The sequence below is a fragment of the Neopelma chrysocephalum genome, unplaced genomic scaffold, assembly GCF_003984885.1.
Source record: "Neopelma chrysocephalum unplaced genomic scaffold, ASM398488v2 Primary Assembly neopelma1_129, whole genome shotgun sequence".
Taxonomy (NCBI): domain Eukaryota; kingdom Metazoa; phylum Chordata; class Aves; order Passeriformes; family Pipridae; genus Neopelma; species Neopelma chrysocephalum.
The window spans coordinates 1,089,458-1,115,756 of record NW_020897791.1 but is presented as its reverse complement, the minus strand read 5'-3'; the positions used below and the strand labels follow the sequence as shown (position 1 = coordinate 1,115,756).

General features: G+C 46.7%; 1 protein-coding gene across 11 annotated transcripts in view; it reads left to right on the top strand.

The window, feature by feature from the left end:
* ADGRB1 (adhesion G protein-coupled receptor B1) overlaps nt 1–26,299 on the top strand; it is a 292,967-nt gene that overhangs the window by 100,298 nt on the left and 166,370 nt on the right. For 8 of the 11 annotated variants that reach the window (XM_027698585.1, XM_027698589.1, XM_027698588.1 and 5 more), the window contains exon 3: nt 22,796–22,954. The exons of 2 other annotated variants lie outside the window; for them this stretch is intronic. In XM_027698585.1, coding sequence (XP_027554386.1) covers nt 22,796–22,954 — 159 coding nt within the window. Of the gene's footprint in view, nt 1–18,806; nt 18,927–22,795; nt 22,955–26,299 lie in introns of those variants that run through there. One more of the 11 variants, XM_027698594.1, reaches the window with a different exon arrangement.

The window sequence follows — 26,299 nt, the reverse complement described above, 5'->3', positions numbered from 1 at the left end:
TGTGCTTTTTTCTCTTTCACAGAACCATAGAATCATTAGGGTTGGACTTTTTACTGACCCATTCCAAAGGCACCAGGAATCCAAGTGCAAGGATATAAATGTTTCTTCTCTTTCCAGAGTCTCAGATGGATATTGGGAAGAAATGCTTCCCTATGAGGGTGGTGAGGCGCCGGCTCAGGTTGTCCAGATAATCTATGGCTGCCCCATCCCTGGAAGTGTCCAAGGCCAGACTGGACAGGGCTTGGAGCAACCTGGGCTAGTGGAAGGTGTCCCTGTCCATGGCAGGGGCGTGGAATGAGCTGATCTCTAAGGTCCCTTCCAACCCAAACCATTCCATGATTCACATGAGGATCTTTCATTCCCTTTTGAACCTTCTACCAATTCCTAATTAGACACAGGAAGATATCTTCACCCACTTGAAAAGTTTTCTCTGAAATTCTCTGACTTTTTATTTTTCTAAACTCACTAAAAATCTCCTCCCAACTCCCCCAGCAGTCACACACTTCCAGTTCCTGTCTTCCTGCTCCCCCTCAAAACAGGTCTAGCAGGAATGTCCCACACAGAACATGAAGTACTAACATTTCCTTATTTCACTTAAAAATACAGAAAAACCTGGATGTTTTAATAGAAAATTTGTCTTTAGCTCAGAAAACAACTTAAATATTTCAATACAAAGTGTTTTAGGGAACTCTTGCCATCAAATGCCTTGGTGAGACCTCTTTGCTCTGTTATGTTCTTCAGGTACATCCTCTGCAAACCAGATGTTCTTGCTAAAAATCTTTATCCACTGAAATCCTTGATGAGGAACATTAAACAATATTTCTGGAATTCAGTGCAAAAGGTATTTAGCTAAAAGTTCTATCCTAAAAGTGCTAAAAAGCTACATTAAAAATCTACATCCTATGGATCTTAAGGCATCGCTGCTCTGTGCTGAGGTCTTGGTTCTTCTGCTCTCCTGGCACTGGATTTTTTAGGGGATATTGTGTGGTTTTTTATTTTTTTTTTTTTTTTTCATTTTTTCTCCTCCTCAGCAGGCTACTAGCACAGAGGCATCTCCAGCCTGGAGATCCTGATTGCCTGGGGTATCAAAGTTCTGGAGCAGTGACTGCTGGAGCGTGGCTGTCCCCACACCGCTGTGCAGTTGGCAGCTGGCATGTTCCAGAACCAGCTGCATTTTGGTGCTGGGTAAAATAAGCTTTACATTCCTCCTCCCAGCACAGCTGTGCCAAGTGGCTGCTCTGTGAGCCAGGGAAAGATGCAGTTCAGAAAAAAAAAATATCATCTTGATCATTACTTATGAAACTCTTGTTCATCTTGTAAGGTCTTCGTAGCTCTTCCATGTGTAGGTTTTTAAGCCTCACCCATGGTATTGTTTCAGGATATTTGTTGATTTGTTTAGGGTCATGTAGTGATAGGACAAGGGGGAATGGCCTTAAGCTGAAGGAAGGCAGGGTTAGATGGGATATTGGGAAGAAATTCTTCCCTGGGAGGGTGGGGAGGCCCTGGCACAGGTTGCCCAGAGAAGTGGCTTCCCCATCCCTGGAAGTGTCCAAGACCAGGTTGGATGGGGCTTGGAGCAACCTGGGCTAGTGGAAGGTGTCCCTGCCCACGGCAAGGGGTTGGAACAAGATGATCTTGAAGGTCTCTTCCAACCCAAACCACTGTATGATTCTGTGATTCTCTGTTAGCTGGGGATTTGGGAAATGGTTTAGAACTTCTACCTGAAAAGCACAGTCCAGATGGAGCCCAGGGAAGGGACTGTGGGTGTTCCAGGCTGGGTGAGTTGGAGGGCTCGCTAGACAGAGAGTGACTTATTCTTCCCACTTGTCCCCAAGCTGAGTGATGTTCCTGTAAACTGATGCACAGAGAAAGAGCACTGATAACAGCTGAAAATGTGCATCATTCCTACCAGCTCCTGTCGTGACAGCTGCATGCCTGCTTTCCCTCTTCTCTCTTCCCCCTCCAAAGTCAGCTCCTGCAGTTCCCCAGGCAGGGTGGGGATGCAAAAGTCTGACTGAATAAGTCTGTCCCCAGACCAGTCTGAAATGTGCTGGAACACTGGGAGCAGCCTTTTAATTTGATATATCAAGACTCAAGAATCAGAACTGCTTTGGGATTACTTAATCCATCCCTAGGGCAGGAGCTACTCAACCCATCCCTAATCCTTTCCCAGTCCCTCTCTAATAATCCGATCAAAAGCCACCACATCCTTTCCAGATTTATTCCTATGTCTTGTGGGTGTTTGGGATTATGAAAATTCCCATGTTAGATGGGGATCTGAGCAACCTGGTCTAGTGGAAGATGTCCCTGCCCATGTCAGAGGGTTGGAATGAGATGACCTTGAAGGTCCCTTCCAACCCAGGTGCTCACTGTGAGGTCACCACATCTGGAATGCATCTCTTTTCACAGCCTCCTTTGTGCTGAGAACATCTCAAAGGTGGCACAGGAGAGGATCTTCCCTTCTCTCCCATTGAATTGTTGCTGGAGACTGTCCCTGCTCTGGTGTATGAGCTGCCAAACTCAAAAAGGAACAAAGGAGTTATTTGCAGCATACAAGTTGGGAATAGATTAAACCTGACAACTCAGCTACAGAGCCTTCCCCAGGCGAGGAGAACGTACAGAACTGAATTGTATTTCCCCTCTTCCCCAGCAGCTGGAGGAAGGATCTCCACCTGAGTTATTGGGTTTAACCCTGTTCTGCAGCCACTCTCTAAACAACCTCTCTTGCTTGTGAGCAAAGTCCCTCAGCTCTCATCCTTCATGGTCATGACTTGATCATCAGGTGGGGACTGGGAAGAAAAACCCTTTCTGCCTGTTGGAAGGGGCTTTTCCCAGTCTCACTGTTCCAGTAGCAGTGGAGAGAAAGGGATGATGCTGGCTCAGTACTTACCCATGTTTTGCAGCAAGTGATTATCACCCTCCCAAGACATTTTCCTGAAGTGAAATGGAGTTTAGAGGTGCAGTAGGAAGGGGAGGCTGTGTTGTTTTGGAGGTCAGATGAGACACTTCCCCAAAAACAAAGTTTGTGAAGGATGGAAAAACTCCTTGGCTACAGCACTGGAGTTATTCCTCACTTGTCTTAAGCCATCACTTGTAGCAAAGCTTGGGGAAGTACTGAGCCAGCATCATCCCTCTCCCTCCATTGCTGCTGGAACCCTCAGACTGGGAAAGACTGGGAAATCTCCACTGAGGGACCTTGCTAATTAGCAAAAGAGGTTCTTTAATGAGGTCCCTTGGTGCTCATCCTTCATGGTCATGATTTCATCATCAGGTGGGGACTGGGAAGAAAAACCCTTTCTGCTTGTTGGAAGGAGTCTTTCCCAGTCTTGGTATTCCAGCAGCAAAGGAGGGAGAGGGATGATGCTGGCTCAGTACTTCCCCAAGTTTTGTAGTCAGGAATAACCAGAATAACCAGAACTGCAGTGCTCCAGCCAAGGGGTTTTTCCATCCTCCACCAACCTTGTGTTTGGGGATGTGTCTCATCTGACCTCCAAAGCAACACAGCCTCCCCTTCCTGCTGCACCTCTAAACTCCATCTGAGTTTGGGTGAATGTCTGGGCAAGGTGATAATCACTTGGTTTGTGGAGGGTGAGGGCAAAGGAAGGCCAGGACACAGGCAGTAGGTTGCCAAATCTTTCTATCTCATAAAAAAAAATTAGCTCTGATTTATGGAGAATTATTGCCTTGGAGCCTTGATTCCAGCTCTTCTTGGCTGGAGGAGCTTTAGTGAGGGTGCAAACACCATGATCCTTATTTCTCCCACAGGTTCATTGGGATGGAGGGTGATGTTACAGATGGTGACCATTTCTCATCTCCAGTATCCCAGTTTAATGGTCTAACTGGTGCTAAGGACAGACTTTTAGGACAGATTGACTCTTCCTCATCCCCCAGATAGACTGATCTCATTAGAAACGGTGTTTTGGAGCTCCTCTAGGCTGCAGCCTACCTTGGACAGCTCACACGGAGCAGGGCAAACGCTTCCCTGCTCCTGAGCCCTGAGCCCGGGGCCATCCTCAACTCCTGAGTGATCTGCATCGATCTCCCTCCCCCGGACGCCACGAAGGTTCCCCTTTGCAGATCGTTGTCTCCTTGGCAACTGAACTACATCAAATCACAACGGTCTGAAACTCCTGAGCCTGCGGAGCCCGAGCAACGGGCTGGGAAGGAGGGGGAAGGCTGCGGGAAGCCTCGGTCCGGCTGGTGATGTGCATCGTGCAGACAGAGCTGCCGCCTCCACTGCCACGTGTCCTGCCCCAGCTTCCAGCTCCTGCTGCTGCTCCCCTGTGTGACAGGTCCTACAGCACATCCACCCCTTCCCGACGTGAGGAGAACTGGGGTGTCCCCAGGCGCTTTCTCTGCCCCATCCCCTCCCGATGGAGCCCACGCATCCGGGGAGAGGACAAGCCTTGCCTCCAATTCTTTCCTATCCTTCCTGCTCCTGCAGAAAGCTTTTTTGTGGGAAGCAGTGGGAATGACCCAAAATTAAACCCAGGGGGAATGTTTGCTGCTGCCCCTGTGGCTGTGGGTGAGGGAACTTCTGTGGGGGTATTGGTTGGGTATTTGGCTTTTCTTCCCCTCTCCCTGTTTCCTCTAACTTTGGTCTTCTTTCAGCATCACTGGGCTATTTACCTTTGCAAGCCTGTCTGGAAGGTCTGCCTAACTTTGGCTTTAAATCAGAACCAGCATTTCAACAGAGCAAAATGGTACAAAACAGCAGAGTGGTTTTCCCCGGAGAAAATTATTCACCCTGCTCCAGGCATCTTTTCCCTTTCCCTCTCATCCACCTCCTGAGTCTGAATATTCTCTTTGCCTTCCCCTCCTGACAACCTTTCTCTTTGCCCCAAACCAACAGTCCCCTACTGTCCCTGTCACACAGAACACGTGGAACATCTGTCCCCAAGACCAAGGAGAAAAAGAACCCAAACATTTCAAAGAGGAGTGAGCATAGAGTGGTCCCATCTCCTCCATCTTTGGATGGGCAGGGCAGAGGAAGGAGGAATCTCATGAAAACACTGTATTCCTTTTATTTTAGTGTGTATATATATATAAAACATATATGTGGGTTATTTTAATTACTTTTTTCCTTGCAATGACAGTCTGACTTCAAAGGGTAGAAGACAAAAGGGGTAGAGGTGTTTAGGAGTGCAAGGAACCCAAGTCCCAACTCCTGATGCAACTCGTTTACAAACAGCACCAGCTGGAAGGACATCATAAGACAAGTATTTTCCCCCTATTCCCTGGCAAAAAAAAAAATCAACATTTGCATTTAAATAGTCCTTTTTGCTACCAAACAGAGGCATGTTACAGAATAGCTGTACAGAGATAAAGATTCCTTTAAGAGAGAGAGAGAGAGAGAGACAGGGGGAAAATCCCAACCTCAATGAAAGCCCAGCCCATCTCCCATGTGCTGTCAGCAGAGGAGAGGTTATTTATGCATTTGAGAGGGTGCCTGCTGGGATATAATCTAGTGCTCTCAGGGGCCTTTGCTTGCTGGAGGTGGAATTATAAGAATTAAAAATTACAAGCATAAAACATGGCCAGTCTAAAATGAAATATCACCCAGTGGGTGTAAATAATTCATGGGCAAAACAACCCTCCTGGGTCCCCCCATTGATTCATCTTCCTCCACGGATACAAAGAGGGATAATCTGTTGGAAGGGTGTTTGAAAGGCTCCAGGATGATTTCAAGGGTCTGGGGTGGTTTAGGAGTGGCTGTGGGCCATGAATGGCTCCGTGGGGAAGGATGAGTGATGACACAAAATGGAGTTTCCTCTGATAATAAAACCTTTCTCAGAGCTGACCAAGGGAGAAGAAAACACCATTTGGTGAGGGAAAAAAAATTAAAAAATCATGTTTTACTCCTGTGCTCTAAGCAGTGAGCACCAGTAATTTAACCTGCATGTGCAGAGATCCCTGAAGGACTCAGCAAGACCTTCTCTGGCAAATATTTGCCTTTCAGCACAGTCAAATCCACTCTCAGAGGAAAAGGCTGGCTCTTAGGAAACGTTTTTCTAGGTCTGCTTTGTGCACAATGGCCATGTCTGAAACCAGAGGGACTCCTGTGTCTCTCTCCTGCATGGGCAAGGGGTGGAAAGGACCTGCCAACCCCACATGAGCAATGTTTGGGACCATAATGGAAAATTCAGGATGAGAGCTGGCTGATTCTTGAGAGGAAAGATGCTCTCAGGTCTCTTCTGAGGGCTTGGGGGCATGGTTAAGTGGTAGACCTGACAGTGCTGGGTAATGATTGGACTTGGTGATTTAAGGATTTTCCAACCTTAGTAACTCTATGATTCTATTCCATGATTCTAAATCCATACCTCAAAGATCACCATGAGAGACTGGACTAAAGCAGATTTATCTGGGAGAGCTTGGCCACACAGGAGGAAAACAATGATTGCCCATCCTGGACCTGTGGATCCATTTGCTGGAGGACACTGCCAGCATTCAGTTGGCCCAGAAACCAGTTCAGCAGATTTTATTCACGAGGATTAAAAAATAAAGTCACAAAATCATTTAGGTTGGAAAAGATCTCCAGGATCATTGAGTCCAACCTTTGACCCATCACCACCTTGTCACCCAGCCCAGGGCACTGAGTGCCACGTCCAGTCATTCCTTGAACACCTCCAGGGATGGGGACTCCACCACCTCCCTGGGTAGCCCCTTCCAATGACTGACAACCCTTTCCATGAAGAAATTCTTCCTGATGTCCAGCCTGAACCTCCCCTGGCACAGCTTGAGTCTCTGACCTCTCATCACCACCTTTGAGCAGCAGATACAGCACACGTTAGTCTTGTCCATCAATGTTTCCATCCTGGATCCAAATGAGGCTCATTTACCTACAATTTATTTTTTTTTTTTTTTTGTAGCAGAAAATGTAGAACCACAGAATCGTTGTTAGAAAAAACCTTCAAGATCATCAAGTCCAACCATTAACCAACACCACTATGTTCACCACCAAACCATGTCCCCAGGTGCCATATGTACTCACTTTTTGAACACTTCCAGGGATGGTGATTCCACCACTTCCCTGACCACCCTTTCAGTGAAGAAACTTTCCCTAACGTCTAACCTAAACTTCCCCTGGTTAACTTAATCCTATCTGAGTATTTGTGTTGCTCCTCATCTCTCCAGTGTGTACCCCTGGTAAAGTTTTTGGTGTTGCTGGAATTTAAGTGCTAGACCAGAGTGTTTTATTCTGGGAGGGTTCCACTTTGGGTGATGTTTTCAATCGCATGAGCAGTTGTGTATGGATGAGAAACAGTGACAAAAGGGGCCTGGTTGGAGCTTGGAGATGAATTTTTGGATGCCTTAAGGAAAAAATCCTGTCTCCTACACATGATGGCAGGAAAACCTATTGTATCTGTTGCTTCTTAACCATTGCCCTCTTTGACCTCTATCTCACGTGCATGCCCCAAAAATTGTAGCCATCCTAATCACTTCTGACCACCTCAAAGAGCCCAGTGCATGGTCCCACCTGGGCTTATCAGCTACTGGACTTTCCCTGGTGCGCCTTGGTGGCTTCCAATAATTTTAAAAATTTTTTTAAGCTGGTTGAGGGTATTTTCCCATTTTGTTTTCCAGTCAGAATAGATGGAGTGAGGTTGTTTCTACCTGCATTTTGTAGTAGCAAACACTCTCCTGATTTCTGTGGCTCTGCAAAGTTGGTTAACCAGTAAGAAAATACTTTCCTGCAAACTGATTCTTGAGACAAGAAAAGAGGAAGGTTGTTTGTTTTCTTTTTCCTCCTGTTTAGGAGGAAGAGAAGAGCCACAAGAAATACTTTTTGGACACCTAAGGATGCTTAAAGACCTTTGAAAAAGAAAATGAGAAAGAAAATAAGTCAGGGCTTGAAAGGAGGGGACACAGCTCTGGCTACTGGGATTATTCATTCTCCCAGGAAACATAAACGAGCTAAACAAGGAAAATGCCATGCAGAGATCACACATTGTTTTTAAGGACAGGCCCCTAGACATGATCCCCTCTGCTGAGCTGTGACACAGCTCCCAATCAATCTCTCCTTCCTGAAATGTCACTAACCTGCACTTAAGTGCAATAAGACTTCCTGGCCTAATTGAAATTCTGAGCCAGAGTCAGGAGACATTTGCTTCAAGTAGTGTTTTAATTGTCTGCTCCCCAGGCTGGTAACAGAATATTTTGAGCCTTGCATTATTCAGGGAGACACCAGAGCTCAACCTTTCCCTTTAGGTTTGTGCCCCTCCTGTCCTGGGTTTCTGTTCTGTTCTTTATTTGGCCTCTGCTCACGCATTCCCTGTGTGTATCCTCGTGTCCCTGCTCAGCCAGGGATCAGGAAACCTCATCCAATGCATCTGCTTGGAGGTAGCTTTTTTGATTTAACTTGTTATCTAGAAATAGATCATTTCTGGGAGGCATGAGGCCAAACCCAGACCCCTGGGCCTCTGTAGCCTGGAGTTATCTTTTCTCTTAGCCCTAAAAGGGCTCCTTCTTCCCATGTCCTTGCCTTTCAAACCTTCCCTGCTGTAACCAGGAGATCAGTCTGGCAGAGAGTGAAGACACAAACTCTCTGTGGCCTTTCCCACAAGTGCTGCACTGAAGGCAAGTCTAGAAACTTGTGCATGAAACCAGGTAGAACTCATGTAAGTCTCCACAAAGCCTTGGATAAGGTCAGACATCATCAGGAAGAGGTAAAATGAGCCTTAATGAGCATCCTGGTCTCTGGTTGAACTCTTGTCAGCCTTGAGTGCTAAGCCCAGTCTGTGCTGGTCTTGGAGGCAGTTTGGAAGGGTTAAGTGATCCATTTCCCTGTGAGAACCTCCCTGTCCTCCCCAGGAATTGTTGGGATCCCAGCATGGACTCAGCTGTGCCATCATCTGTGGACCAGAATCAAGCAGAAGATAAACCTGCCTTACCTGTCTTACCTGGTTATGCTGACAGGTCCAAAGAGGTGGGTTTGGTCACAGTCCCTTTCTGGATAGGTTTGGAACTTAGGGATAGAGTGGAGTTTGGGCTCCACCAGCTTTATGGAAACACACACAGGGCTGTTTCCAGCAGGGATCTATGTCTGTAGATGGAAAAAAAGAGGAAAACTTGTCTTTCCTCTCCCAATTTCAGCATCCTCCTATGCCCTCATATTTTTCATCATTATCAGAGACTCCTCAGCTTCGAAATCAGACAGAGGGAAGATGACTCTTCTGAGGTCATGCATTAGATTTCTAGCAAGCCTGACCAGAAGTCCTGAGTCCTTTAGAGCTGCTGGTCCCTGCCCCTTCATATGGCACAGCTCCTGCACACCTCAGATGCCCTGGTTGCAGATTTGTGTGCAAGGAACACCTGGACATGGTGTCCTGAACGGAGACTGCCAAGTGCACAGTTGGCTGTGAGTCAGCAGGCAAGGCACCTAAACAGGGCGAGTTCACCACCTGCCTGCAGCAGGAAGGCTTGTTCCTCCTCATTTTATACAGGTTTGGCTTGTGCTTCCTGCTCATTTTAACCTCTTATGGTTCTCTGCCCCCTCTCAGTTCCCTGTGCAATGATTTCTGTGACCAAAAGACATCCTCGATGTCTAAGGAGGCCTTTCTATAATCAACAGAGAGAAATGGGCATTTCTAGGGGGAGATCCATCCCACTCTAAAGAAAGATGGTCAAATAGAAAGTCTATACTCTCAAAGTGCTTATTTTCCTCCTTTACTTATGAAGTGCCCAGGTGGACACATCTGCACTTCTAAAGCCACCTGAGATGTTGCTCACCCCAGCGATGCTTTAGAGGGGTCGTCTGTGATCTCTCAGTGAGTTCAGACTATAGATCAAGCTGCTTCTCTCTTACTTCCCTCTAAATCTTGCTCTGCAGGGAGAAGTGGCTCTCTGGAGGGCAGGAAATTGTATTTTATGTGTAATCGATTTGGATTCCTCAGAGCTCTGTCCACCCGTCAATGCCCAAACAGCCCAGTCCTCCAGGCTGCAGAGGAGGCAAGAGCTGTTCCTGTTATTCATGGCTTGTGTACTCACTCTTCTTAATAAGATGAACTCACAGTCTTTTTTTTTTAGTCTTTTTTTTTCCCTTCTATTTTTTGGGTGTAGCTTCTCTGATTTCTCTCTCTCATTCCCACACATTCCCACACTGCCTTTTGGGAAGGGTTATGAAGAAAAACAAGGGCTGACAATGTTGAATTTAACACATCTGGACAGATTCTTCTAGAGGGTGAAACCTCTTCTTGTCATCTTTTATCGTAGTCTAATTTTACCCTCACCATTTGTTATGCAAAGGCACTAATTAAAAATACACACATGCTGTTATCTCCCACCCCCCACACCAACAGACACCAGAACAGGTTTAGACCTCCAAATTTGGACCCTTTATTTTCGATATGTAAAGTTGGACCACTTTAATACCCCCCACTGAAAGTTTCTTGCAGTTTTGGTGGCAATAAATGGCAATAAACTTGCCTTTAGACTGTTCCATCCCAGGAAAAGCATGGGAAGTGTGAGGAGCACTTTGCTATGAAGAAGTGGAGATACACAGATACTTCTGTCTACCAAGATGTGCTACCCAGGACGCAGTGGGATGGAATACCAGTGTTCAGATTAAGGATGGGTATGAGCCAGGTCCATGTGTTCAGGGTTGAGGTATTTGCTTTGGTGGCAAATTCCACATCTGGAAAATGCTGGTGCTGACCCTTGTGTTTGGGAAACAGCTAAAAATATCTCACAGATGTGTTGAGCTCTGTAAAATCCACACATTGTGCCAGATCTACACTTGGTCTTGCTTAGCAGCTCGGCCAGTAGATGTTGCTCTTGGCTCACATTGACGTGCTCAAAAAAAAGGATGTATCCAACCTGAGATGTTTGAGAACCCTTTGAAGCCGGGAAGTGCAGATCCATCCACCCTTCACCCAGCTTTCTGCTTTTGGCCATTGTGGAAAATCCCAATGACCACAGGGAAAAATAAAATATGACACAACTCTTCAGACAGCAGTGACTTGTAATTAGTGGGTATGATTGTTAGAGGTTGTTTGCTTTGTGTGAAGTGAGAGTTGCTGGACAGGCAGTCAGTGTCTCTAGGGGAGGTGTTGGTTGCTCCAAACCCTTTTCAACCTGGACTTGGACACTTCCAGGGATGTGGCAGTCACAGCTTCTCTGGGCAACCTGTGCCAGTGCCTCATCACAGCCTGAGTAAAGAATTTCTTCCTAGCATCTCACCTAAATCTCTATTACTTTAAAGCCATTCCCCCTTGTCCTATCACTATCTGTCCATGTAAAAACTCACTCTCCCTCCTTTTTAAACCTTCTTTTAATTATTGGAAGGCTGCAATGGGGTTATCCAAATGGGATTTAGCCATGTTTCTCATTTCATGGTGTGATATAGGAAAGAGAGACACCTGGTGTACTGGCTCCTCATCATGAATAGTCCTGGCAATCAATGATAACACCTTCTGACTCCACTGAGCACCAAAGATGGCAAGAAGGGAAAAAGGTGGCAGTGAAATCTTCCACCATCGGTTCCCATCCTCTGGATCTCCTGTGGATTCATTTCCGCTCAGTTTTGGAGAAAATACCACCCTTGGTCTGTTCAGAATCTGCCCATTTGTGCAGAGAATCTTGCAGTTCAGGGAGGTTTCTCTGCATTTCCCTCACAGAAAAAATAGCAATTGCACATGATGATGTGCAATTAAGTAGGGTCAATAATTTGTAAACTAGTTTGAATCTCTGTATATCTGGTAATAAACCCACTCTTCTCTTCCCTCTTCACGCACATTCACCTCACTCCCTCTGTAGTACCAATCACAGCAGTAATTAGGCACAGCCTAATGCCAGCTCTCAAGATCAAGGACTGTCTGTGACTGTTTCACCCACAGAGTGCCAATCCCAGAACAGCTCTCGTCTTACTCAAGGCCTCTTAAGAGTGCTGGAATACAAATGACAAATAGCAATAACAGAAAAAAATCATTTACAAACTGCTGGGTAAATGCTGAGCCTTCCTGGCATGTCCTCATCATCTGTGCTGATATAATCTCTCAATACTCTGTCTTTCTTTTCTTAAGCAGGGCCTCAGACAAGGGAATTTCACATCAGATTTCTCCCTAGAAACAAATGGTTTTAAGCCTTTAAGACCTTGATCTCTCTTGGCTGAAGATTATGGGTATGGGGGACTGGACTCAGGGTTAAAAAATGCTCATGAAGATGCTTTCATCAGGGAAAAGGTTTTCTTGCAGTGGTGATGACAGGAGAAATCAGAGGGAGGCCTCCCCTGTAGCAAGGTTACCTGTCTGTTCTGCATCAAGACATCACAAAGAACAAGAGTTCAACTCCTGTTTAGTTTTCAGGGTAGAAACATAGGATCAGACCACAGGTCTGCTGCCTGCAGGGCCAGGTGAATTCCATTTGGCATGTCCTTGTGCCACTCTGAGACTTGGAAGGGACATAACAGACGTGTGAATAATCCCCTCTCACCACTGACAGAAAAGGTGGTGACTTTGGGTGCAATTGATTACAAATCAGGCTGAGAATTGCTTTATTCTTTATAATCCAGGGTCTCTAAGGGGTCTGTGAGCAGATTGCTGTGCCTGCAGTCTGTGTTATAGTGCCCCAGCTTTGGATTCCCAGCAATGACTCGATGCTCACACCACACCTCAGCCTCAATGGCAAGAGATCAATACTAACCTCGTCATTATAATGCTGGTAAAGGTTGATGATATTGATTTCTTGCCCTTGATGCTAAAGCATGTTGGAGACTGTGTGATCATTATGCCAGATGCAGCACTGCTGCTGCTGGTTCCTTAAATTGTCATTAAGCAATCCAGCAGAGCTTTGGATGCTTCCAATGGTTTGAATATATCTCTGCCTTCCCCTTGGACTGAAGAAATTCAGGAATTTAGGAAGAAATTCTATACTGAGAGTGTGGTGAGGCAATGGAATAGGTTGCCCAGAGAAGCTGTGGCTGCTCCAACCCTGGAAGTGTTCAAGGACAGGTTGGACGGGGCTTGGAGCAACCTGGGCTAGTGGAAGGTGTCCCCACAGCAGGGGCTTGGAATGAGCTGATCTTTAAGGTCCCTTCCAATGCAAATCATTCAGTGAGTCTACAGTTTTATGATCCCAAACCCCAAAGGTGTTAAAGAAAAGGAAATCTTCAAAGGCATTCATTATTGTAGGATGGAAAATATCAGATTAAGCTGAAATCCTGAAATTTTTACTGAATCTTGCCTTGGCCTGGGCTTTGAGCATCCTGGTCTAGTGGGAGGTGTCCCTTCCCACGGCGGGGGGGTTGGAACGAGATGATCTTTAAGGTCCCTCCCAACCCAAACCTTTCTATGATCCTGTGATTTAAATTCCCATCATTTATCACTCACTGTGCCCAAGTGATACGTGAGCCAACCGTTCTTCCTGTCCCCCTCCTAATGAAGGGACTCAAAATGAGACAGAGATAGAAGCTACACACAGAGACAAGCCTGAAACCTTCTCCCCTCTGCAATGGGAAACACTGACAACCTGTCAAAGGAAGAGCTCCCAACGCCAGCCCGTGCCCAGCAAGGCAGCCTGGATGAGCGTCTCCCCTTGCAGGATGAGTGTAAGTGACAGCTCTGAGAAGGAGGGGGCACAGACAGGAGAAATTCCTGCTGACAACTTGCTTGTTCTCCAGCCTCCCTCAGAGGTGCACACACCCCCCGAGCCCTTTCATGTGGTTTTCAACCGCCCCCATTCCCCTTCCAGGCAAAATCCACATCCCTGACATCTCTGTGTGAGGAGGGTTTGGCTCTGTGTGTCAAAACATCATTAAATGTTTGGTTTAGGAAGTGCCAGGGTGGCTGTCTCAGTGTTGTGCCGGAGTTTGTGTTTCTGGCTCTGTCTTGGGAGCAGTTGTTGGAGCCAGGACTGCTGGGAGCCACAAATCAGTGTTTGCAGAGCAGCATCTCCTTGGCAGAACTGCTCTGAGAGGGGACACTTGATTCCTGGCTTGTCCTCCTGTGTGATTTTCTCCATGTCCTGCTGTAATATGCTTACCTTAAGAAAATTTAACTTCTCTCAGTGCTGTGTGGAGATCCTGCAGGCGAGACTTTCAGCTTTACGGCCCCTCCCCGGTTCACAGTAACAGCACAGCCCTGCCTGGCAGTGCTCCTGTGATGAGAAATGTGTTGTAGCTCGTGGAGGATTGAGAAACTGTGGTCTTGGGGGCCATAGAAACCCTTCAGCTGGAAAGGCTGTTCAGGAAACAAGATGAAGTTGTGCGGGGCTCGCAAAACTCTGCATGTTACAACATTTCACGGCATTTATGGGTTTATGCAGCACTCTGCAAGTGTTTTATGGATGAAAACTGAAGTTCTTCAAGCCAGGGAAGGTGGAACATGGAATCATTGAGTCGTTTAGGTTGGGAAAGACCTCTAAGATCACCGAGTCCCATCATTAACCCAGCACTGCCAAAGCCACTGCTAAACCACGTCCCCAAGTGCCACATCCACATATCTTTTAAAGACATGGAAGCAAATTTCACAAATCTCCTTCTTTGATTTTTTTTCGAACGAGCTTTTACAAAAATAGAGAGTGACACTCAGATCAGGAAAGGTTTCAATCAGCTTGGGCTGCACACTCTGTTTTTAATGTGATCACGTATTTCTCGAGGTGCAGAGACACACACGTGTCTGTGCTGATATGTGCCCTCTGTGCTTTGCACTGGGGTCTGCAGCAACGTGGAGAAGCAAACAGTGTGTGAACTCAGCTCTGGAGTGATTTATGCAGCATCAGAGAGCGTGAGGGCGGGGAAGCACTTCATTCCTCCCCGGTGGTGCGTGCTGGCTTCCCCCTCTCAAGTCTGCTCTCTGATATTTTGCCTGCTCTGCTTTGAAATAAGTTAAATGATTAGGCCTCTACGGCTTTCTTATGGCAAGATTCTTCCACGGTTTTATTTGATCTCCTGCTGCAGACTAAACATTCCCTTTCTCATTTCCCTGCCCACCTCCCCCACTATTTCCACATAAATAATCTCTCTTTATCCCTAGTGTTTCATTTGTAATAAGCACGGCTTCATGCTGGGTTTCCTTGAAAGCTGCACACTGGCCTCATTTCCATCTTCCTTAAGTGATTTTCAGAGCAGGGGGAGATTGAAACTGGTCCTAAATGTTTGTCCAAATTGGTCCTCGTTGCCTTTATTTGCAGAGACTTGTGGATGCTGTGAAAATCAGTGACAGCTTTGGCCACCCATCAGCTTTGAAAGATCACATCTCTTATTTGGGTATCCAGAAGTGAGTGGCCTGAGCAGATTTTGAAATGGTGATGGGGAACACTGGCTTGACCTTGAGCTGGCTGTGCTCTGAGAACATCTCCATGAAGGAGATTCATAGTAATAAATTTAAGGTACGAAGAGGCCAACCAACTTGGAAAGCACCAGAAATCAGCTTGTCGGTCAGATCAGGGTGGTTTTGGCCCAATATCCTCTCATTAGCTGTGGGTACCAAGGGAAAATAGCAGAACAAGGCAAACATACAACATCCAGCCAGCCTGAAAGGAGATTTTAGACAGGTGGGGGTTGGCATCTTCTCCCAGACAGCCAGTGACAGGACAAGAGGACACGGCCTTCAGCTGTGCCAGCGAGATTCATGTTGGACATAGGGATGAATTTCTTTACTGAAAGGGTTGTCAAGCACTGGAATGGACTGTCCAGGAATGTGGGATTCACCAACCCTGGAAGTGTTCAAGGAATGACTGGACCAGAGCTCTGATCTAGTTGACAAGGTGGAAATCAGCCAAAGTTTGGACTTGATGATCCTGAAGGTCTTTTCCAAGCTTAATGATTCTGTGATTCAGCAACTTGCAGGTCTGAGATTTCTGAGCAAGAGCTGCTGGTTTTTTATGTATTAGCATTTGGTGGGTTTGTCTCTCACGCATTTTCCTGGTTTCATTTTGTGTTTGTAGAAACTTTGGTACCTTTTCATGCCATGACAGGCATCTCACAGTTTGACATCGCTCCGTGTCTGTGAATTATGTCCTTAGTTGGTTCTGCACCTGCCTCCTGCTGCTTTCATCTGACACTCCTCCCTTCCCAATATTGGAAAAGATAATGAACAGCCAGTCCCTGGTTACCTTCTCCCGGTCACTCATGAGCTGTTAAGGCATGTTTATAATTTTTCCACCCTCACCCATCTCCTTTCCGTGGAGGAGAGTCAAACAATCATGGAATGGTTTGGACTGGGAGGGACTTTAAAGATCACCCAGTTCCAGCCCCCTGCCATGGGCAGGGACACCTTCCACTAGACCAGGTTGCTCCAAGCCCTGTCCAACCTGACCTTGGACACTTCCAGGGATGGGGCAGCCACAGCTCCTCTGGACAACCTGTTCCAGGGCCTCCCCACCCTCACAAGAAAGGATTTCCTCCTAATATTCAATCTAAATCTACCCTCCTTCAGCTTAAAACCACTCCCCCTTGTCCTATCACTTTATGCCCTTGTCATGAATGATTTTGCTTTTTAGGGGATGTGGGGGATTAGTTTTTATATTAATGTGCACAAACTGCAAACCAGCAAAGTGTTGCATGGGATTTATTTAGGAAAGGGCAGAGAATGAGCCACTGGAGCAACTCACTTCTGCTGCCAGAGACTTTCCACACACGGGGCATGAGGAGAGGACATCCTCCTGGAAGGTTTTCCTCCTTTCTTCCACAGAAGTAGCAAAGTGAATGTGTGACTCTGTAGGGAAAGATCATGGGTTTGTGTAATAGAAGGCTGTCTGCAAGATGGCCCCTTCTGGACTTGCTCTTTTTCAGCATAGTAGGAAGGAAAGTGATAAAGGAGCAGCTCTCTCACTTCCCCCAGTGCATAACAAATTTAAGTTTCTGATGGTATAAGACAACCTCACTCTCAATCTCCTTTCTGTGTCCTTCCCCCTGTTTGCATAAGAAATAACATTTTTTTTCACTCATTTGTTAACTGAGATGATTCTCAGACCCTCAGATACTGTGATAGAAATTTCACTACAAATATTCCCAGTGGTAGCACAAAGAACTGTGGTGATTTTTTTTGGAGCCCACGCATGTTTTTCAGACACAAAATGCCCTGACCTGTCGAGCTGGAGAGAGCTGCCAACAAGACGTGTCTTCAGCTGGGGTCAGTGGGAGGCTAAATCCGAAAAATCCAAAATCGGAGACAGATGGAGCGTGTCAGCAAAGCCCCTTTTGCTCCATTGATTGTTTTGTGTTGATTCCTTAGTTTTTGCTGTTGTCACTGCCATCTAATTTAAGGCATTGCTGTTCAATTAAAAGGCGTGATTGACTGACTGGCATCTGAGACACATTGCAGCTGTCAGCTGCAAAGACAAACTCCGGATCAGGATGCAAATCTTCCCAAAGATCAGGGGTGTTTGGATGAGGTGTGTAAGTGGAGCCCTCTCAGTTAATTTGTAGGAGGAAAGACCTCTTCTTTTGGCCTCTCTGCTTAGGATTCAGAGCAAGAAATGCCAAATATGAACTTGCTGGTTGATTCCGACCCTCTTGAAGTCTTTTCCATTTAACTGGAGAATTAAAATGCATTGGGTCAGCCTTGCATGAAAACTAATTTGTTTTACTAGGTGATCATGATAAGAACTGACTGAGGAGGATCAAAAAACTCTTTAGAAACTGGATTAAAGGCCTCCCTGGATGACAGTCTCCATGGCTCTCAAGGCAGTCCCACAAGCCTCAGGTGCAACAGCAGCTTTGAAAAACTCCTGCCAGGAGCCAGGACTGTTCTCCAAAAATCAAAACCACAAATAAAAGCTCTCTGTGTGATCGAGGTGACAGCTGCTGGTTGTGATGGGAACCTCTGGAGCTGGAGGCATGAGCCAGAGCCACTGCGGTTAAAGGGAATAAAGGGCAAAGCGAGAGGAGCCTGTGGACCTGCGAGGCTGGAGCTGAGCAAAACTTCCCTAAGTGGGAAAAGGTTGGGTGTGTGACCTTCAGAGGAGTCAGTGCCTTTGAAAAGCAAAACCCTTTATAGAGCAGTTGCAGCAGACTCATTATTTCTGGATTAAGGACAGATGGCAACTCAACCCGCATCGATCAGCGGGGTGCAGCAGTTGGTGGAGAGCTGATGAAACAGGAACCTCCAGGGGCAGAAGGGACTTGGCTGCAAAGGGTCCCATTAACTTCAGTGCAAGTCTGTGCTGTGTTTCATGTGGGTTATTTGATTCCCTGCACCAGAAAGGTCTCCTCCAAGCCCGTGCTTGAAATGTAAGAAGGGGCAGAGCAGGGAGTTGTGTGGTGAACAAGGGGGGATGAGTTTCCCAGAAGGTGGGAAGTCCATGAGGGTTGTGTCAGCTCAACAAGCAGAGGCTGAGGGATGAACTGAGTGATGGGGCTTCTGTGCAACCACTGCAGTGACCAGACTCCATTTGTGTCTCTTCTGCAGCATCTGCACTGGGCTGAAAGCACCTGTGGGTTGTGGAGCTCAGCTGCTTCACAGCCACTGCAGATCATTCCTTTCATGGAATCATAGAATCCTTAAGGTTGGAAAAGCCCTCTAAGGTCACCAAGTTCAACTGTCAACACAGCACCACCCCCGTGTTCACCACTAAACCATATCCTTAAGTACCACACCCACAAGTTCTTCGAACACTTCCAGGGATTGTGCCTCCACCAGTTCCCTTGGCAGCCTGTTCCAATGCTTGACAACCCTTTCAGTGAAGAAATTTTTCCTGAGATATAATCTAAAGCTCACCTTGGCACAACTTCAGGCTATGTCCTCTCATCTTACCACTTTTTACCTGGGAGAAGAGACTGACCCCCATGTGGCTACAACCTCATTTCAGGGAGTTGTAGAGACTGAAAAGGTCTCCCTTCACCCTTCATGTCTCCAGGCTGAACTCTCCCAGTTCCCTCAGTGACTACCTTGTTATCCAGCCACCCCTTTCCACCAGCCAGATCCTTTCATAGTGGGCAGAAGAGCCCAGTGTTGTACTCATGGCACAGCATTTTCCCCCCCGAAAGGGTGGGATGGGAATAACTTCATATAATAGACCCTTAACCACTTGTTTACAGCTCCACTAAAAAAGACAAATCACCTGAAACAGTGAATGACTAGACCCAGGAAAAGAAGGAAGACTTCAAAAGGTTTATCTGACAGCCAATAAACAGGATAAATAACATGCAGCATTTAGTTTGTCAGGACCATGGTACAACCAGATGATAAAAAAGGACTGCTCCATAAAGTGGAGAATACCTTTGTCTTGGCTATAAATGCCTGTGTTGATTTAGAAAGTGCTCTGGTACTTCTCTAACTTCTCTTTAGTACTCACAAATGGGGTGGAAACTGAGGAATAAGGAGAGGAAGGAAGTTATCTGTGCTCAACCTCATAAAGACATCTCATACCAGTTAAAGATTTGAGATCATGATGGTTTTTATCCTGTTTTGACTGGTTCTCCCATTGCTGAGGATAAGCAGAGTAAGAGTTACCCCTTCTACTCTGCTCTGGTGAGACCCCCCTCTAGTGCTGATCCAGCTCTGGGATCCTCAGCACAGGAAGGACATGGAGCTGTTGGAGTGAGTCCAGAGGAGGCACCCAGGTGATCAGAGGGATGGAGCAGCTCTGCTGGGAGGAAAGGCTGGGAGAGTTGGGATTGTTCAGCCTGGAGAAGAGAAGGCTTTGGGGTGACCTAATTGTGGCCTTCCAGGACCTGAAGGGGGCTACAAAAAAGATGGAGAGAGACTTTGGAGAAGAGCATGGAGTGACAGGACAAGAGGGAATGGCTTCAAACTGAAACAGAGTAGGTTTAGATTAGATATTAGGAAGAAATTCTTGATTGTGAGGGTGGTGAGGCCCTGGCACAGGTTGCTCAGAGAAGCTGTGGCTGCCCCATCCCTGGAAGTGTCCAAGGCCAGGTTGGATGGGGCTCAGAGCAACCTGGAATAGTGAAAGGTGTCCCTGCCCATGGCAGGGGGTTGGAACAGGATGATCTTTCAGGTCCCTTCCAACCCAAACCATTCTATTTTAAGATTTAAGAAGTCAAAGACTGGCACCTGCACTATTCCTCACTCCTTCCCATAGTGAGACCAGGCAGCACCTATTTCTGTATATATTTGAAGGGGTCAGTGTCATCATAATGGTTTCTATCCTGAAATGCAAACCTGTTTGAATAACCCATCATCAAACTGGGGACACCACGACATCCAGTGAATCTGGGTAACCAGTGTGTATTTTACTTATAAACACAATATAAAATAGCTTCTGAAGACACTGGAGCAATGAGACATTTTGCCTCAAGAAAGCATCCCAGGGAAATAAATCCTAACCCCACTTAAGGCTTGTGTGGAGGTGCTTTCTGCCTAAACCTAAGCCTAATCTGCAAGGTAGTGAGAGCAAAGAAAGACATCCTGAAAAGGGCAAGCAAAGTGTTGATTATCTCCTAAAGGCATCTGGTTGCAGATATCCTATTGATCAGCTCAAGCCAGGCATCAGGATACCTCCCATTATGCCAATGGCTTCTCCTGTAAGTGAAACACAATCTGTGTCCCAGCAGGAAACAGGAGAGACAAGTCTGTTTTCCCAATGCTATTTGGAAAAGGAACCAGCACAGAAAGTGACTTTTGAGGGAAAGACAATCTTCTTCAAGGTCAAATATTTGTTGTGTGCCAATAACAACTCCATCCTCACGCTGCTGCCAGGATCTCTGAGCTCCTGGCTGGAAGGTTCACTACCCTGCATTTCCATCCTGCTCCATTTTCCCATGTTATTCTCATTCTTAAGTACCTGAGCAGCTTCCATGACCATCACCAGTGTGAATGTTGCTGAGCATGCGTTTATTTTCACTCTGTCTTGGGAGGAAAAGTCAAAGCACGGTGGTAGCAGAGTGGGAACTCATGGCTTTATGCTGTGCAGGTGGATGAATACTGTCCCATCTCTGAGCAAGGGGATGCTGATAATGTCCCTATATTCTGATTTGGCATCTAGTTGGGCCTGTTTTTCCAGAGAAGGCTGGTGTCCTGCCTAGTGTGTGTTAGGAGCAGCTCAGAGCACAGCCACGATCTCCACTGCCTCAGAAATAGCAATACAGGGGGGCTGAGTCAGCTCAAGTGGATCATCTGCATCTCTGAATTCTCCGGCTCTTGGCAAGGAAAGAAAAAGGGGCTTTATTTCGTTTTTATTTTTAAAAGCAGCATTTGTCTTTTTCCCAGTGTTTCCTGCCTTCAAAAAACTGCATCTTTAGCTCATTATCTTTCTCTGTGCCTGGGCACAGCACACAGCTGAATTTCCCGGACCCGAGGCATCTCCAAGGGTAGCTGTGGGTAATGAGAGAATTCACAGCAGGAAAAACAGCTATAGGAAAGTGGCCACCTCTGGGATGAAGAGCCACCTCTGCTCCTCCCCATGAAGTGGGCACACGATGGAGCAGAACAGCCAGGCAGCTGAGGCTTATTTTAGCAGATTTTAGCTTGCTGCACACAGGCCACGAGGAGTGAACAGACCACTGAGGGATGTGACAGCTTATCCATCACCTGAAGGGCCTGGATGATCCCCTGCTGACTTTTTACAACCCAAAACCCAGCTTTGCTTGGCTCCCTGCAGGTGTTTTAACTGTGGGAGGCAAGCCAGATTCAGATGGTCTTCACGGTCCACCCTGCCATCAACATTTATGGACATTCCACCAGGGCTGGTTGTTCCTGGCAACAAGCTGGGAAGATGCAGGGTGGAGAAGCTGCAGAGGCTCAGAATTTCCCTTCTGCAAGTGGCAGGATCATCCCTGCAGCAAGAGTTTGGTGGATCCATCACCTGTCAGGGAGGTAGCTGGTGGTACAAGGGAGAAAAAGCTGAGTGTTGCTGACACCAGCACTGAGCATGGCTGGGAGGGGAAGCCTAAAAACCATCTCATGGTGCTCACAGGTTGCTCCCCATGGGTTCTGCAAGGGTGCTAGAGGGGGAAATCATTCCCCTACCAAAGCTGTCCTCAGGAGTGGTGCCTCTCTGTGGCTGGTCTGCACTGTGGGAAAAAGGAGTGGCCTTGGGTCGTAGAACTCCCACCCTTATCCCTTCCCAGCTCCCTGGTCTTCACACAGTGTTTGTTGGGGGAAAGAGGAAGGAGACACAACCTCACTGATGCTGGATTTGCATCCTGAAGTGATTTCTGCTCGTGTTTTGTGGTGTTAGAAGACAACAGGACACAAAATGGGCAGAAGGTCTTGTGAGAAGGGGCCTCTTTTCCACAGGAAGAGCAGGACTAGTTAAATCATAGAATCATAGAATATCCTGAGTTGGAAGTGACCCATAAGGATCATTGAATTCCAGGACAGCCCCAAGAATCCCATTACATGCCTGAGAGTGTTATCCAAGCGCTTCTTGAACTCTGGCAACAGGAGTAGGGAATAATTGAAGAGAAGTCAATACAAAGGCAATGCTTCTCAATTCATCACTTATGTCTTGACTTTCAGGTGGGTATCAGTCTCTTCTCCCAGGAACCAGCAGTAGGACAAGAGGGCACAGCCCTGAGCTGTGCCAGGGTAGGTTTAGGTTGGACATTGGGAAGAATTTCTTTCCAGAGACAGTGATCAGACATTGGAATGGGCTGCCCAGGGAGGTGGTGGAGTCACCGTCCCTGGAGGTGTGGAAGCCGAGCCTGGATGTGGCACTTAAACAAGGTGGGGTTGGGTCACAGGTCGGACTGGATGATCTCAGAGGTCTTTTCCAACCCAGTTGATTCTGTGACTCTGTGACTTTCTGGGCTACCCCGCGGTGCCAAGTCCTACCACTTTCAAGGACACCTGAGCTTTGGGGCTTGGCAGTGGGTGCATCGTAGGCTCTGCCAGCCCGGTGTTGCCTCGTCCTCCTCACTGAAGCTGACGGGGCTTTTCTGGATTTTGCCCAGGTGGTTGGAACTCGTGGTCGGCTTGGGGCGACTGCACCAAGGACTGCGGGGGAGGCCTCCAGACCCGCATGCGCTCCTGCAAACCCCTTCCCAAGGAGGGCCTCGGCTGCGAGGGAGTCCTGGAGGAGGGTCGGCTGTGCAATAGGAAGGCGTGCAATAGTAAGTGCAGGCATGTTCCCTTCGCATGTTCCTCTCCCTGCCCAGGAGGAGGAGCTTGGCCTTGTCCCTATAAATAATTCGGGACACTCCAGAGGCACCAGGAAGCTGCTGAAGGGTCGTGTTGGAGCAGCAATCCCAGGGGAGCATGTGGGTGCGGCTGTGCATGGCCCTGCCCTGCCCTGCCTGCCTTGCATGCACACGTTGTCCAACACACACGCCTGCAGATCCAGGCCTTCAGCCCAAAAATCAAGGGTTAATCCATAGGAACCAATAAGCAGGCTTGCATCAGGTTTTCATGTGCTGGTGGTAAATCTGCCACCGATGGCAAAACATCCACCCCTAAAGGCATTGCTTTCAGTTGGAGCCTCTCTCCCACATAGTTAAAACAGGAAGCTGAGAGAGCTTCTCTTTTGCTTCTTTTTTGCTTCTTTTTGGTTTAGTTCAAGAGCAGTGATCCTGTCCCTCTCTCTTACAAAATGAAACCCACGGTGCCAAGATGTGGAGAAAGATCTGGCCATTAGAGAGACAAAATGCAGGGACTGAACGAGGCAAAGGCTTCGATGGATGCTCCACCCTCCTCCTGTAATGAACCCTCCTTCCAGGTCCTCTTCTCCAGGGAACAGGGGACAAATTGTCAACACCAGTCACATATCAATGGGTTGAGCTGGTGAAGCTCCAGCACTTTCATCCCCAGTTCTTCTTTTCCACAAGCTGAGTTGGGAGGGGGATGAAGAGGAAAAACCAACAGCAGACTCAGCTCAGCTCAGCAAATGCAAGCAAATGGCTGATTATGATTATTCCCTTCTTTTTATTTCAAATTCGTGGTGGAGAATGTTTGAACAGCTCCTCTGACTAGTCAAATAACTAGGGAAAGTTCAACTGTCTTCAAAGGCTGGGAAGTATCTCCTGATAAAGGGGAAGTTCAAATAAAGGGACATAAATATATTCCTCTAATAAGGGCTAAAATGATTTCATGCATATTTTAACATTTCCATAAATTTAAAATATGTTGCAATTAGGCTTTTTTTTTTTAATGAAACCTGGCATACTGAATTTGCTCTCCTTGACTCACAGTTGCTAATATTCTTCTGAAGTTTGCCCAACACAAGGGATATTTAATCCATGTCCCCCATACTTGCTGGTGACTGTTGTTGTAACAGAGCTGTGGATTGAGGGTGGGAGTGCAAGGACATGGAAACTGGTCCTGAAAGACATTTGTGGGAGTGAATGGAGCTGGAGGAAGGGCCACACCAGTCCTGGTGGGCAATGGTGTGAAGCAGAAGAAGGTGGAGGCGGCACTGTGGGTGGGTAGAGGGGGATCTGCAGGGCTGGTCATTGTTTGAACATGGGGGCACAAGGGACAACAGGCAGAAAAGCTCCTTAGACAGCCCCTCACGTTCTGGACAAGCTAGAAGGGACCCAGCTCCCCAGATTCTCTTTGCAGGACATCCATCCTCATCCTTAACCATCTTCCAAGCCCCTGTCAGATTCTTTCACATCCTTCATGGACTTCGGCGTGGCAGAACGGACACTTTTCCAGGTCCAGCCTCACCAGAACTGAGCAAGGAGCAAAACAACTTCTCTTGATCTTCCCCAGGGATGAAACTTTGGCTCTTCTTCATGATAGTTCTCCTGAGGTTGTGGTGGCAAGGAGGGATGGAGTGGGATGGTGGAAAGCCATGGAGCCTGGAAGTGTGGGTTGGATTTCCAGTTCCTCTCATTGCACAGAGGACAGCAGTGAAGGATAAATCCTTATTTACTCACTAGTTACTCACTCATTTTTCCAGAACAAAACATTGAGTAAAGCCAATCCCAGGTGCAGCAAACCCTGATTGTATCCCAGACGGGTTCTGATTCAATAAATTATTTCACTATTGTCTCCCTGTCCCCTTTCCATTACATTCCCAGTCAACTCCTGCTCCAAATCACAATGAGAGGAGTTCAGCTGAGATTATTTGGGAAGAAAGGATCTTGAGCTAAGTGGAAAGCCCAAGTTCGAAAAGAGAGGACACCCACAGAGTGGGGCAGCAAAAACTGATTAATTCTTTTGAAATAAATAAGCTAATTCTGATTAATTGTCCCAAGGGCCTCTTTAGAGACAAACTGCTGAGCCCCCTTGTGATAATTCCATGCTGGAAAACATTTAAGGGAAGATGTGAGCAACAAATCTTTCAGGAAGACTTGTCCATGCACATCTTGAGGTCTCTGCCTACCTCAAAACAAACCTGTATCTCTTCATACCTCCCAAAACTGTGCATTTGGCTCTGAACTCACCTCTCAGTGAACCTGTCCCTTGTTGTCTTTGCCCAAGGAGATGCACTTCTGACCCAAGAAGGGTTTCTTATATTTTTGCACATATCTTTTCCTTCTCTGTGCTTTGATCTGCACCAAAACCTAAGAGGATTTAAAAGTAGATTAGAAATCCTGTTTTAAACGTGTCACTGTTATTTTCATATTGACTTTAGCTCATAGATTTGTTAGGGATGAGTAGGAACTTTGTTCTTTCACTGGAACTGTTATTTTCCTAAGTGTTCACTATATATTGCAGTTTAAATAGGTTCTATTTTGTTTTAATTAAAAAGAAAGGAAAAAAAGAAAAAAAAAAAGAAAAGAGGAACTGGCCAGAAGAAGAACTTTATCCTGAATTATTCAGCATTTGAGTAGCTTGTAATAATGCCTGAGCAGCTTCTCAGGTATTGTGGAGTAGCTGAGAACTTAATTTTCTAGTAGGAAAAAACCACTCTTTTCCTTGACCAAAAGGTCTGACAAAACAAAACAGGGATTGACACTCTGATATTTTCCTTTTTGCTGTGGAGATAAATTGAAACTTGTCCACTGAGCAGCTGCTGACCAAGCAAGTTGTGTCAGAATAACACAGATACCACCATAACCTTCAAAAGAAGGGCAAACCCATCTCTTTTCTTTGACTTCCCCTTTTCTTGCTTCTGCCAAAGTGTCTCAGAATCTGATGGATGATTAGCAAGAGAACTTTAGCTGTTTATTTGGATCTCCAGCATCTGGGACAGGTTCTCAGTGAAAATAACTCTGCGTGCTGACACTCAGCTCCCTGGAGCTGCTGAAATGAACTTTCGTGGACGATCTTTGGGGGTTTCATTGCTTGTTTTATTTTGCCTGGACATGGAAAACGCTGTGAAGGGATTTAGTCTTTCTTGTCACTCAGCTCCTCCCCCCAGGTAGACCTTCTCCAGGTCCTGCCATCCTTCCTTTTCCAGGAGGATCTTCAGCAGGTCCTTCTCTGCAGGAGTGGAAATGGTGGCTCTCAGTGTTTCCAAGAGGTGTCAATTCTGCCAATTTGTCACCAAAATATGGGCACAGACACCTGGT